We start from the raw sequence: 12487 nt of genomic DNA on the forward strand, positions 1-12487 counted from the left end.
CAAAGCAGATCTGAATTTAATATTGTGTAGCCAAACGTTTATAATAAATTTGATCAGAAAACCATATAATATTATGTTGGAATGGGAAAAAACTATTTGATTCTTTGAAACCTATAATTAGAGCAATAGTGTACAGATAAATGCAGGCAAAAAACCAGTGTCTCTTTGCTAAACAGATTTAACAGGTATAAAAAAACAAATGCCCAAAAAAGAAATTCCTCAGTCATGAGCCTTAAAATTCAGGCAGTAGATCAAGTTTAGGAAGAACCAGAATTTATTTAAATTAAAAACAAAAAACAGGGCACCTGGGTGGCTCAGATGGTTAAGCGTCTGCCTTTGGCTCAGGTCATGATCCCAGGATCCTGGGATCGAGTCCCACATCGGGCTCCCTGCTCCTTGGGAGCCTGCTTCTCCTTCTGCCTCTCTCTCTCTGTCTCTCATGAATAAATAAATAAAACCTTTAAAAAAAAAAAAGATCCAGTTTAAAAAAAAAACAATGGGGTGCCTAGGTGGCTTAGCCAGTTAAAGTGTCTGCCTTTGGCTCAGGTCATGATCTTAGGGTCCTGGGATAGAAACCAGGAGCCCAGGCAGCTGGCTCCCTGTTCATCCGGAAGTCTGCTTCTCCCTCTCCCTTTTCCCCTCTCCCCCCACTCATGAGCTCTCTCTCTCAAATAAATAAAATCTTTAAAAACAAAACAAAACAAAAAAGCAAAAAAGAAATTCCACTGACTACATGCAATAGCCAGATTTACCAATCTGAATGCAACAGATAACAGGTTCAGACAAGTCTCTAGAGAATAACATAACAGAAAACTTGACTTATTTTCTTGTATTAGTATGCTATCAGTTTTCAAAGTATTAAAGTCACACAAAAATTCCAGATACAAGGCCCAATTTTTAAAACGAAATACCAAATATGTAGCTACTAAATTTCTTCTGCTTTGGCTACTACCAAATAAGCTAGACAAAATTCTTTTCATTTATTTCTTAATTAGGTAAATTAAATTACTGTGAAGCAAAATTACCAACAAAAATACTTAGCTTTCAGCTCAAGTTAGAGGTTACCTAATAACTACCTGAAATGATCAGAAAAAACCTAGGATTCTCATAGGATAATGTTCTAAAAAACATTAAATCAATGCTAAAGTTTTTAATGAACTTATTCATTGATAAAAAGTCAGTGTACAATTCAGGTCCTGAATGGCATCAAATCCACATTTCAGGTGGAGAAACAGAAGGAAAAAAATAGAATAAATGGTCAGAACTTGCCCAAGGTCACAGGAATAATTAGCAAAACTAGAAGCCGACTCAGATTCCTAACACCAAGGATACTGTTCTTTTCATGACATTAATAACATGCATGTGATTCCTTCTGTATAATTTAGGCAATAAGGTCAGATCATGTGCCTTTCTGGGTTAAAGAGACACTGCCTAATAGATAAATGCCCTTTTGAGAACCAAATTCTGTTTTAACTTTTCCTTTAAAAGTATAAAATTCCTTCCATCATAACATCCAAAAGAAAACTGAGATAAGAAAACTGAAAACAATAATTTTTAATTATGCTCATTAAGAATTTAATGTTAAGATTTCCTTTTATTCATTCTGAATTTTACTCATTTCTTTACCTCTTATATTCTTATTTCCTTTTAAAGAAAGCTACCAGAAATATGGGCATTACAAAAGCATTCTTGTAAACATGGTAACAAAAATAGCACTACCTATAATCAAACATAAAATTTCCAGATTTCTTTACAGTCAGAAGAAAAGAGTTGGGCTTTTGAAAGGAAAATGCCTGCAGATTGCATTGGTCTTACGATAAACCGGGCATCGTCCTTCAACGAATTAAGATGTATTCAATGGAAAAATGTTGATAATGCAGACAGGCTACCTTGCCTGCCCCAGACAATATATAATGCAACTTAAGGGGTGGCAAATAACCAGATACTGAAATGCCGGTCAAAAGTTAAAGTGAAATAGTGGCATATATTATTTATCTCTTTAAAAATAGGGATGTCTAGGTGGCTCAGTCGGTTAAGCATCTGCCTTCCGCTCAGGTCATGATCCCAGGTTCCAGGATCGAGTACCGCATTGGGAGCCTGTTTCTCCCTCTGCCTCCCGCTCCCCCTTCTTGTGCTCTGTCTCTCTTACAATCTTTAAAAAAGAAAATAAAACCTATTAAAATTGACTAAATAAAACAAACCATTAATCCAAGGTGAGCCTCTACAGCATACTCTGAAGGCAAATCTACTTGCTCTTGATGAAATGTCGATGTTCTTAAGTTTTAACAACTATCTTGATTTTGCTTTAAGAATCGTGTTGAGGCGCCTGGATGGCTCAGTTGGTTGAGCATCCGACTCCTGGTTTTGGTTCAGGTCATCATCTTGGGGTCGTGGGACTGGCCCTGCAATGGGCTTTGCAGTCAGCACAGAATCTGCTTGAGATTATCTCCCTCAACCTCTACACTTGCACTCTCTCTCTCTCAACTAAATAAAATCTTAAAAAAAAAAAAAGAATCAAGTGGTGTGTTTATCAAGGCCTGCAACCAGGTCCCTTCAGCTCCCGATCTTACCTGCTGAGTCCTCCAAATCAATCAGTTTGGGCATTAGGCTTTCAGGGAGTTTTTCTGGTAAGTCATAGCCATTCTTCCTAGCAACTACCAGATGAAAAGCAGCACAAAACTCATCCAGTGTCAATGCTCCATCTTTATCAAAGTCTGAAAGTTCCCTAGAAGACAAACTTACTATAAATATAATCACCTGCTTTGGATCCCTTTATGTCTCAAAAAAGAAGCAAAAGAAACCCTTTTCCAGAAAAAGTGCAATCATTAATTTTAAAAAATCCCATAGATGGGAAGAGGTGTAATAAAGCAAATACAGCACACTGTTCAGCTGCAGAATCTAGGCAGTGGTCATATGGGTGTTCAAGGCACAATTCCCTCAACTTTTCTGAATGCTTGAAATTCTTATAATAAAATGCTAAAAAACAGCCTAAATAAATAAGATCACCAAAAAATGACCCTTAATCCATATGCATTTTTAAGTAACAGGATTTAGTTTAAAGGCAGGCTTATTTAATAAGTCACTGAAATTTTAAAAACCTTTGTTTTTGCTGTTATCAAAGGTCTACACGTATCCACTTTAAAGCACCCAACAGAATTACAAGGCTTGATATTAAAAAAACAAAACAAAACAAAACAGCCCCCCATTCCTGCACTTTCTAGATGCAGAAGCAACCACTCTTGTATTTAACGCCTTCCACTATAAATAGCATGTATATATTGCTAGTTCTTCATTTTTCAGTTTAGGCATTATCTATCTTCCTTCTACCATAGCACTCTATGCTACTAAAAATCCTACTAATGAAATAATTTAAAGTAGAAATAACATCTATGTTTATCTGATAATTGTTTTTAAAAAGTAATTTGTGATTGTAATTTGTTTTGACTGACTAATTCCAACTACGTAGCAGCTATCCCGAGTCTTAGTTTGGATTTAAGTGGGAGATAAGCACTGTTCTTAAGCTCATGGCTTAGTACAGGTATAGGTAGAGCGAATGGTGTAGGTAATACATAATAGATATAAGCTTGTTAAAAACCAAATGGGTTACATATAACCATGGATGAACCAACTAGCTTTTATTCCATGCATTATGCTACCAACGAGAAATAGCGGCTACAGCTGAAAGAATTTTAGCACTTTTTGAAGAACTACTGTACTGGCATCACTTATTTCTTTTCCAGAGAGTGAGACAGAAGCTGACCATTTTAAGGCAATACTGAGTTCTTTGAGAACATTCTTGAAAAGGTTACTCTAATAGTTTATTTTTTAAGATTCAAAAATCTACCTGCTGGAAACTCCTTTGAAACAACCCATATTACCCAACTGAAGTGATACACCACACTTACCAAATGTGAGAAAGTTCAAGAATAGGAAGTTTTGATTTTGTAAAAAACTCTTTAGCTGCAGATCCTGAAATATTAAAACAGTGTTGTTTAATGTTATTCTGAACTTACAGACCCAAGAATAAAATGTGACGTTAAGAGTCTTAAGGCTTTTTTCATTGGAAACAAGGTAACCTTAATATGTGTATGTCATGTTTTTTTCTCCAGTGATTATAAACTCTTTTTAGACAAACAATTTGAGAATTATCTTTTATAATCTCTGACCAATAAAACCATGTCTTTGAAATTATGAAACTGAGACTTTGTCCTGTCCCATCCAGAAGAATTTCTGTTTTTAACAACTCACCTGGAATAAATCCGTTTAGATCAGGCTGAATGGTTTTAAACTGATTTACATAATACTGTCTTTGTTCATCTGTTATTTTCCAGGGATCATCATAACTACTGGATTGCCTACGAATTTCATTGGCAGTTGTAGCTGATGCTACAGTTCGTACTGTTGTCTGGTCCTGTAATGAAACATTTTTTTCCTCAGTACAGTATCTATCTATATGATTATACGGACAAAGATTGCTAGGTTATTTATCTTTGAAATTAAAACTTACTTTTTGTGGATGTTTAAAATATAAGAAGTCTTCACAAAGTCATCAGCAAACCACATATTTGTTATAATCAGATTACTGAATGTTTCTGCACAATGGTTATATTAAGTGTGTAGAATGATAGCAATATGTAAGCAACAGAAAGTTACGAAAAATGTGCTAAGAAAGCCAGGCAAATATATTCCTAGGGGCAGAAAACTTTCAAAACTTCGTTGAACAATTAGAAAGAAAATCAGCCAAAACTTTTAGTGAAACATTCCAATGATAACAGACTTTAAGACACCGAGCAGAATTCCGTGTTCTATAAAGAGTGAACTTGCATTTACAAAATTCACAATAGCAAAAAAAAAAAAAAAAAGTGACTGCAGCAATACTCTGAATGAAGCAAATAAAAATGCAATACCAATAAAATGTCACACCTGGACAGAAGCAGGATGCATGGTTAAAAGAGTACTGGTTGGTGGAGTATCTGCAAAACTGACCCAGGTTTCTTGCGGTGGAGGTGGAGAATGCCCTGACCACACGGCGTCACCAGCAGAAGAACCTAAAAGGAGAATGGGTACACGTGTTGGCTCACTTCCGGAGAAAAAACAGTTACCAGGTTTTTACTATAACTCTCCATACACATATTATAAATGTTTTCTTTAAACTCTAACTTCGACTTCAAAGAAATGTTAACGATTTCCCAGGTGAATCTCTTTGGTCAGCTTAAAATTATACCTCATTTAAACCTTTTAAATTGTTATTGTGCTTTCCTTGTCAATAACTGGAACTAACACAATATATACCTTATATTCTGGGAAATCATCATTTATTTGTTTCCCCTTCAGAGAATCTGGTATCTATAAACTTTTGTCTAAGCCTCATATGTATATGTAAATGCAATTACCATTGTTCAAAGTGATGTATCTGTTTACAAACGTTCATAGTTGGCTTTTGCTTCTAATTAAGATACTTAATTTATAATTAAAAATTGCCTTGGAGGCAACTCTTAAAGGAATATTACCAAGTTTCCTTCAATTTACCACCCTTAATATATAACCGTCACTTCTAAAGAATTTCCAAATACCTGATTGTGCTTCACCAAAGGGAGACCAAAATGGCCCAGGTCCTGTAAGAGGCCTCTCGCTATTTCCCCCACTGGGGTGACGGCTGTGCTTCCTCCATGTGTGTGGAGAAGTTGGTGGGGACTGCTGGGGTGAAACTACGGGGGATGCAGGTTCCTAGAAAGAGTATTATTAAGACTTAAATTTTTTTAAGGTAACATGTTCATTAATAAAGCTCTCAATAAATGCTTTAGTGTAAACATCTACACAGGCCATCAACTGATAACAAGTTCAGGCACAGGATTACCTGCTGATCTGCAGATGTACGAGGCTGGACAGTATCATGGCTTACAGATCCTTTTTTCACTTGTCCCCTGCCAGGTGGTGGAGGAATTACACCAGAATAAGACCCTTGATTTTCAGAATCTGAAGAATATGAGGCTGCATGGCGAGATTCCTGTTCATTCTTTGAAGCAACAAATCTTGGCAGGGGAAGGTCCTTTACTGTTAACCACAGAAATAATTATTACTTTAAAATGAAAAAGAGCACTCATTAAAACTGCAATATGGATTAGATATCAGAAGGAATTTTTACAAAAATGAATACAGACACAGCAGACACCTATGTTTATCACTATATTTAGACCTCCCTTAGACTGTTTAGGGAGACTCTAACCTAGAAAGTAGTAGTAACACTAAACTGTCCTTCTAAAGGCACTAACAATAGCTATAATAAATGTCCTGTCTGACTCTATGCTTGCAACCGAGGCAACAAGATGCCAAGGTCACTGACAGTAACTGACGGTCTGAACTCAGGGCAGTGTGACCTGAAAGCCTAGGCTATTTCTTTTCTACTCATACTGATTCTCTTAAGATGTTAGAGCTGTAAGTAAAGCAGAGAATATGTCACTAGATTGAGACTAGATTAATCTAGACATTTCATGGCACAAAGTCCTGAAAATATTTTACTGTCCCCCTACCAACATCACAGTACAAGGCATGATAGCTATCCACTTTAGTCTGGCTTGTGACATTTCTACAGGCAGATATCCTACATTCAAATAAACAGAGAAGAAAGAAGACCGAGAACTTCTTTGCAGGTCAGTCATAGCTCATACTTTTAGACTAGGCAACACACACAGGAGCAGAATTTTTAATAGAAAGTACACTTCCCTCCACTATGACTATCTGCATCTCTCTTGAATCTCCATACTAAGGAGGGGAACTACTAAGCTTATTCAGTATTTATATAAAAGAATTCAAAATTACCTGAAAAGAATGTAAACTCTCAGTTCTAGAAGAATGATGTGTGGCAAAACAGAGGTCCACAATGAAAACCTCACACTGACTAATAAACTGAACTTGGTGCTTAAAACTATAAAAATTCTAACATTACAGAAAACCTCAAGTTTTCTCTTTCCTCTTTTCCCTATGACAACCACAGAACTCTCTGCATTTAAGTGCCTACCTTTATAGAATTTCCACTGACTTCAGCATCAATAAGCCTCCCAATCACAGAAAAACTAATTATCCTAGGTGACACTTACAAGGTACTCAGCTGTCTGTACATAGGTTTTAGTCTGCCAATATTTTAACATTGTCTAATTTCAAATGCACAGCCTTCCCAAACAAAAAAAACCACGAAGTATTATGTAGTTTTATACTTATTAGAAAAGAAGAATATAAGGAAGGCATATAAGAAGGTGGTCAGTCACTATAATTCATCATTTACTTTGATAAAATTATGCCCCTAAACTCTTCCTAAGCAACTATTAGTGAATTAATTCTGAAAAATCACCACTTTTAACAATTTTTATATTATCATCAAATACGTATTAAGTACACACATACCAGAACAGGTTTAAGAAAGAGATTTTTCTAATATTCACAAATGAAAAAAGCATAGTAAGAATAAAGCCATGACACTTACGGTCACAAATGCCACTAAAATATCAGAAGACTCAACAATTCTACTAACTTTATTTCATTTGTGATCAGAAGTCTATTTTCATTTCAGCTACTAATATATTCCATATTTACCTGTATTTATACTTTCCACTCTTAAAGGGAAACCAGACTGGGCAACAGCTATAAGTTTCAAAGCGATATAGAACTGACTTCTTCCAAAATAACCAAGCCTTGTTGCACCACAAAGCTCCATAATCTATAAAAGAAAGAAAAGTTTCATGACAATAATTCTCCAAATAAGCAGGTATTTAACTTCTGTTTATAACTTCTCCAAAATACATGGCTGACACATGGTGTATTACTCTCAACTGACAACCAACTTCCTCAGGTTTCAGGTTTGTAAGTGAAAATAAAAAGGCACTGACCTTAAATTAAGAAGGTCATGGTTCTCCTACTTAGTAAAATCCATGTGATAAAGCAATTTTATTTTATTAGAATAACTATTTTTTCTTGAGTCCTATTTTTCAGAAACAAGGTACCATCCACTTTTCACAACACTGTGCATACAACAGGGTCAAAAGTTCCTGCAACTAATAGATTATTATGCAGCCATTTAAAGTACTAGTCATAAAATGACATATTACGTGGAAGAAAGCAGGATACGTAATTTTAACCACATAAACACAAATTTGAAAAAAATCAGATATATACAAATCTATCAGCAATTTTGTTAGAGGAGATTAAGAATAGGGCTTTTCCTCTTATTTCCCAGATTGTAATTAATGTGGCTATACTACTTTTCCTTAAAACAATTTTTGTTTGCTTTGTGCTTTTGAAGCATGAAGGTCTTCAAGGAGCTGCATCGATCATTCCAGTCATTTGACAAGTATTTCTAAACTGGCTACAACAAGTACGTATCAGACTAGAAAAGAGAATTTTTGGTTATGAGATTAAATTACAACTCCAAAAGCTGGAGTAATGTCTACTGTACACACATTATAATCTTAAAATAAAATAAACACCAAGTATCCTTGTCTCACCTTCTCAAAAGATACAAATTCCTGTGAAAAGGGAGCATATTTGTCTATTTTCTTTTTCTTGAAACACTCAAAGATTAGGGTATGCCTAGATGTTATGGTAATAAGTCAGAAGTATTTACTAGAATTGCAAAAAAGCACCCACCACCAGTTAAGCAATGTATCACAGTCACAATAACCATTCGTTTACTCGCACAAGACGACAGTCATTTTTTGTGATTGATCAGCAATGGAGGAAGTTCCTGATTCTGCCACTAAGGGGCACCACTTCAGTGTAAATTTAAAAGGGCAAGGAGGATAAAGAGGCCAGATTCACATTACGGAACTAGGAGGAAAATGAGGGCAAGAGTTAAGAAGGCCATATAGCCTTGAAAGATACGCAGGCATTTTGTTATGATTACTGCCCCTTTCCAGGATTCTTTTCTGCCCACTTGGCACCCTGTAAAGGATCACTACATATCTTAGATACTTTTGCTTATAAAACAAACCTATATGCCCTGTATCTATGTTTGATAAAGGGAAGACCTCAAAAGAAACCACAGGTAGTTGGTTTATCCTTGTTATATGTCCAGCTATCAGTCAGGAGGAGATGCCCAGGGACCAGGAAGAAATGCAGGGGGGTGTTCAGAAGAAGGGGGCACGCTGGGGAACAGACAATAGGTGATAACTAAAGCTGAGGGAGTAAATGAGATGCCTACAAGCCCAGAGCAGGGAAAGGGAACTGCGGAAAACACCAAAACCTAAGGGAAGGTGTAAAAAGGAGCCTATGAAAGAAGCAGTGGGAAAAAGTACCAGCAGAAGGAGGAAATCAAGGATGGAAAGAGGTTCTGGAAGGTGGGGGAGCAAGCCTTGAAGAAAATCATTATTGCACATACAAATTCATGTACAAAGGTGTTCACGGTAAGAAGCAACCTAAAGTTAACACAAGAACAAACAGATACAGTTGATTATGAAATAACTATATAATGAGAAAACCGTACATTTAAAACTCACTGCTTACAATATTAAAGTTATGAAAATAAAAAGCAAGATACAAAGCAGTATAATCCCAATTTTATTAAGATATGTACATATAAATAGTAATGAATATGCCAGTGATTATTTCTGGGTACTAAGATTAAGGGATGTTTCTAGGTTTTCTTTACATGAGTCTATATTTACTACCAAAAATATTTTATATTAGTCAGAAAACTGATAAGTAATTTCCAAACAAAAGAATTAGTGGGGCCAAATCAAAAAGGAAAGAAAAGACACTCTTGTATTTTGCAAGTAGGAGGTTTTTGCTGCTTGAGCACTGGTAGAGATGCAGCAGGGTAAAATCTCATTTGCAATGGATTAAGGAAGAAACATGAGGAATATAAGTGGAAAGACAAGTTAGAATGCTTGGCTCTCAAAGAAAGTTAAGTTTAGAAGGGTAATCTTGTTTCTCCTAAGTCTCAGAGCCAGTCAGTGGAAGAACTGGCTCAAGAAGCCAGCTCCTTTGATTCTAAACCCAAAGCTCTTTCCAAGGGGCTGGGGGGGGTGGGGGGGGGTAGTGTGTGTGGGGGAAGTGGAGGGTAGAAAAGCAAGGAGGGATACTATTTTTCTACTGTTTCAGACATAAAATTTTAAGCTGCCCTGTCGGGAAAGGGAAATGAGATTTTGAAAAGGGAGATAGAAGGGCTCAAAGGCAAAATATTTGCAGTTATTTCTCTATAACTAATCCTGGCTACATCACCTACAAAACTCACTTTGTGGCCCAAGTCAGGCATATGTGTCATTGATGACTATCTTTCCAAGCTACCCCAATTAGAGAGGCCACAAGCCCTTGAAAACAGCAGAGGAGGAAAGGAGCTATAACATACACACTTATAAAAATGATCCCTGATAAAACAGTATCAGGAGGTATGATTTGCCAAATGCCTTTCAAAAAGATTATTGAAATTTATTCTCCCACTGAATGTTTTTTTTTTTTTCATCTTTTCTCCAGTAACCTGAAAAGGCTACTCACACACTTACATGTAGTTTTTTGACTGCCTGTGTTATACAGTTTCATATAGCTATTTCTTACTTTAGCTTTTATAATATTCAAATATGTGATACAGGGGCACCAGTTGGTTAAGTGTCTGCCTTCGGCTCAGGTCATGATCTCAGGGTCCTGGGATCCACCTGCATCAGGCTCCCTGCCAGGTGAGGAGCCTGCTTCTCCCTCTCCCTCTGCCCCTCCCACCTCTGTGCTCTCATTCTCTCTCTCAAATAAATAAAATCTTTTAAAAATAAATAATAAAATAAATAAATAAATATCTGATAGAGTTATTAGCCCAGCCCTGTTTTTCTTCTTGTTTAGAATTTTCTGGACTATTAATCATAATACTTATTCCTCCAAATAATCTTTAGAATCATTTATCAAAATAAATTGAGATTTTAATTGGAATGGCAATTTATTTTTCATCTTTTTCCTAACTTTAACAAGATCACTTCTAGGGGCGACTGGGTGGCTCAGTCGTTAAGCTTCTGCCTTCGGCTCAGGTCATGGTCCCAGGGTCCTGGGATTGAGCCCCGCATTGGGCTCTCTGCTCGGAGGGAAGCCTGCTTCTCCCTCTCCCACTCCCCCTGCTTGTGTTCCCTCTCTCGCTGTGTCTCTGTCAAATAAATAAATAAAATCTTTAAAAAAAAAAAGATCACTTCTAGTGTTTTACCATTAAGCATGATACTGGCTAACACTCTACAACACCCTTGTTAAGAAACTACTCAGTTATGGGGAGTCTGGGTGGCTCAGTCAGTTAAGCATCCAACTCTTGATTTCTGCTCAGGTCATTTCCGCTCAGGTCATGATCTCAGGTCATGAGATGGAGCCTCAGGTGGGTGGGGCTTTGCGCTGGGTGTGGTGCCTACTTAAGATTCTCTCTCCCTCTCCCTCTGCCCCTATCCTCACTAGTGCGAGCCCTCTCTCTCAATAAATGAATGAATGAAATATTTTTAAAAAGGAAGAAAACTATTCAGCTAGTTCCACTGGTCTAAGAGTTTTGTTTGGGGTTTTGTGTTTTCAAAAACCACAAACAGACGTTAATTTTATTGTGTGCACTCTTGGGCAGAAAACTAAAAGATCGTAATTTTTCTCCTTAGTCTATTATTATTCATAATTCTACTAATAGAATTCCTAACATCAAACCATCCTTTGATCCCTAAAATGAATTCCATTTAGTCATAGTGTATACCACTATTTCAAATAATATTTATAAAATTTAACCACAATCTTAAAATGATTGGCCCCAAAAAACACAAAAAAACAAAAACCCCAAAACCCCTATATCTGAAAGGTTTGGAAATGATGCTATGTTGGCTTTGTAAACACAGCTAACAAGTTTTACTTTTTTTCTCTCTGCTCCGAAATACTTTATATTTGGAACTATATGTTCCATCAAGATTTGGAAGAATTCACCTATGACATGGGCTGAGCAATATCTCTGATGTGTGTCTCAGTTTCTTCCAGGTCAGGTGGGATAAACTAGGTTGTCTATCTCTAAAATGTTTGATAATTTCCTAGAAAATCATTTATCACTTCCAAATTTTGAAATTTATTATTAGTTCAGCATTATCCAAAGTAGTCTCACTCTTTTAATTGCCTCTCTATGGTAACTTGCTCTTAGTCTAAATCATGCATATCTTTGAGCACGCTTGCACAGCTGCCTAATGTTGAGAATCGCTGAAAGCCCTTGTTAGGATATGGATTCCCAGACCTCTTCCATTAGACTGTAATTTGCCTAGGAAATCCAGGGTCAGCTAGTGTTGCTGGTATACTACCAACAGCTACCGAAAACCATTAAGCTTTATTTTCATAACATTATAAAATGTACATGTTTATGGTAAAATAAGTAAAATGGTACTTAAGGATATGGAGTTAAAAGTTCGGGCGCCTGGGTGGCTCAGTTGGTTAAGCGACTGCCTTCGGCTCAGGTCATGATCCTGGAGTCCCTGGATCGAGTCCCGCATCGGGCTCCCTGCTCGGCAGG

At 36.6% G+C, this 12487-nt stretch overlaps 1 protein-coding gene across 9 annotated transcripts in view; it reads right to left on the reverse strand.

Annotated features, from left to right (window-relative positions):
* The window catches only part of REPS1 (RALBP1 associated Eps domain containing 1), an 86562-nt gene that overhangs the window by 31290 nt on the left and 42785 nt on the right, over window positions 1-12487 (reverse strand). For 4 of the 9 annotated variants that reach the window (XM_064598163.1, XM_064598161.1, XM_064598160.1 and 1 more), the window contains exons 2-9: window positions 7591-7714; window positions 5858-6054; window positions 5574-5727; window positions 4924-5048; window positions 4249-4411; window positions 3906-3969; window positions 2571-2725; window positions 306-458 (exon numbers count right to left, since the gene is read on the reverse strand). In XM_064598163.1, coding sequence (XP_064454233.1) covers window positions 306-458; window positions 2571-2725; window positions 3906-3969; window positions 4249-4411; window positions 4924-5048; window positions 5574-5727; window positions 5858-6054; window positions 7591-7714 — 1135 coding nt within the window. The remainder of the gene's footprint in view (window positions 1-305; window positions 459-2570; window positions 2726-3905; window positions 3970-4248; window positions 4412-4923; window positions 5049-5573; window positions 5728-5857; window positions 6055-7590; window positions 7715-12487) is intronic. The other 5 variants (XM_045865628.3, XM_045865627.3, XM_045865631.3 and 2 more) reach the window with 2 other exon arrangements.

This window comes from Mirounga angustirostris, unplaced genomic scaffold (assembly GCF_029215605.1).
Source record: "Mirounga angustirostris isolate CCGP_5_RB_7025 unplaced genomic scaffold, mMirAng1.0.hap1 SCAF_8, whole genome shotgun sequence".
Lineage (NCBI taxonomy): Eukaryota > Metazoa > Chordata > Mammalia > Carnivora > Phocidae > Mirounga > Mirounga angustirostris.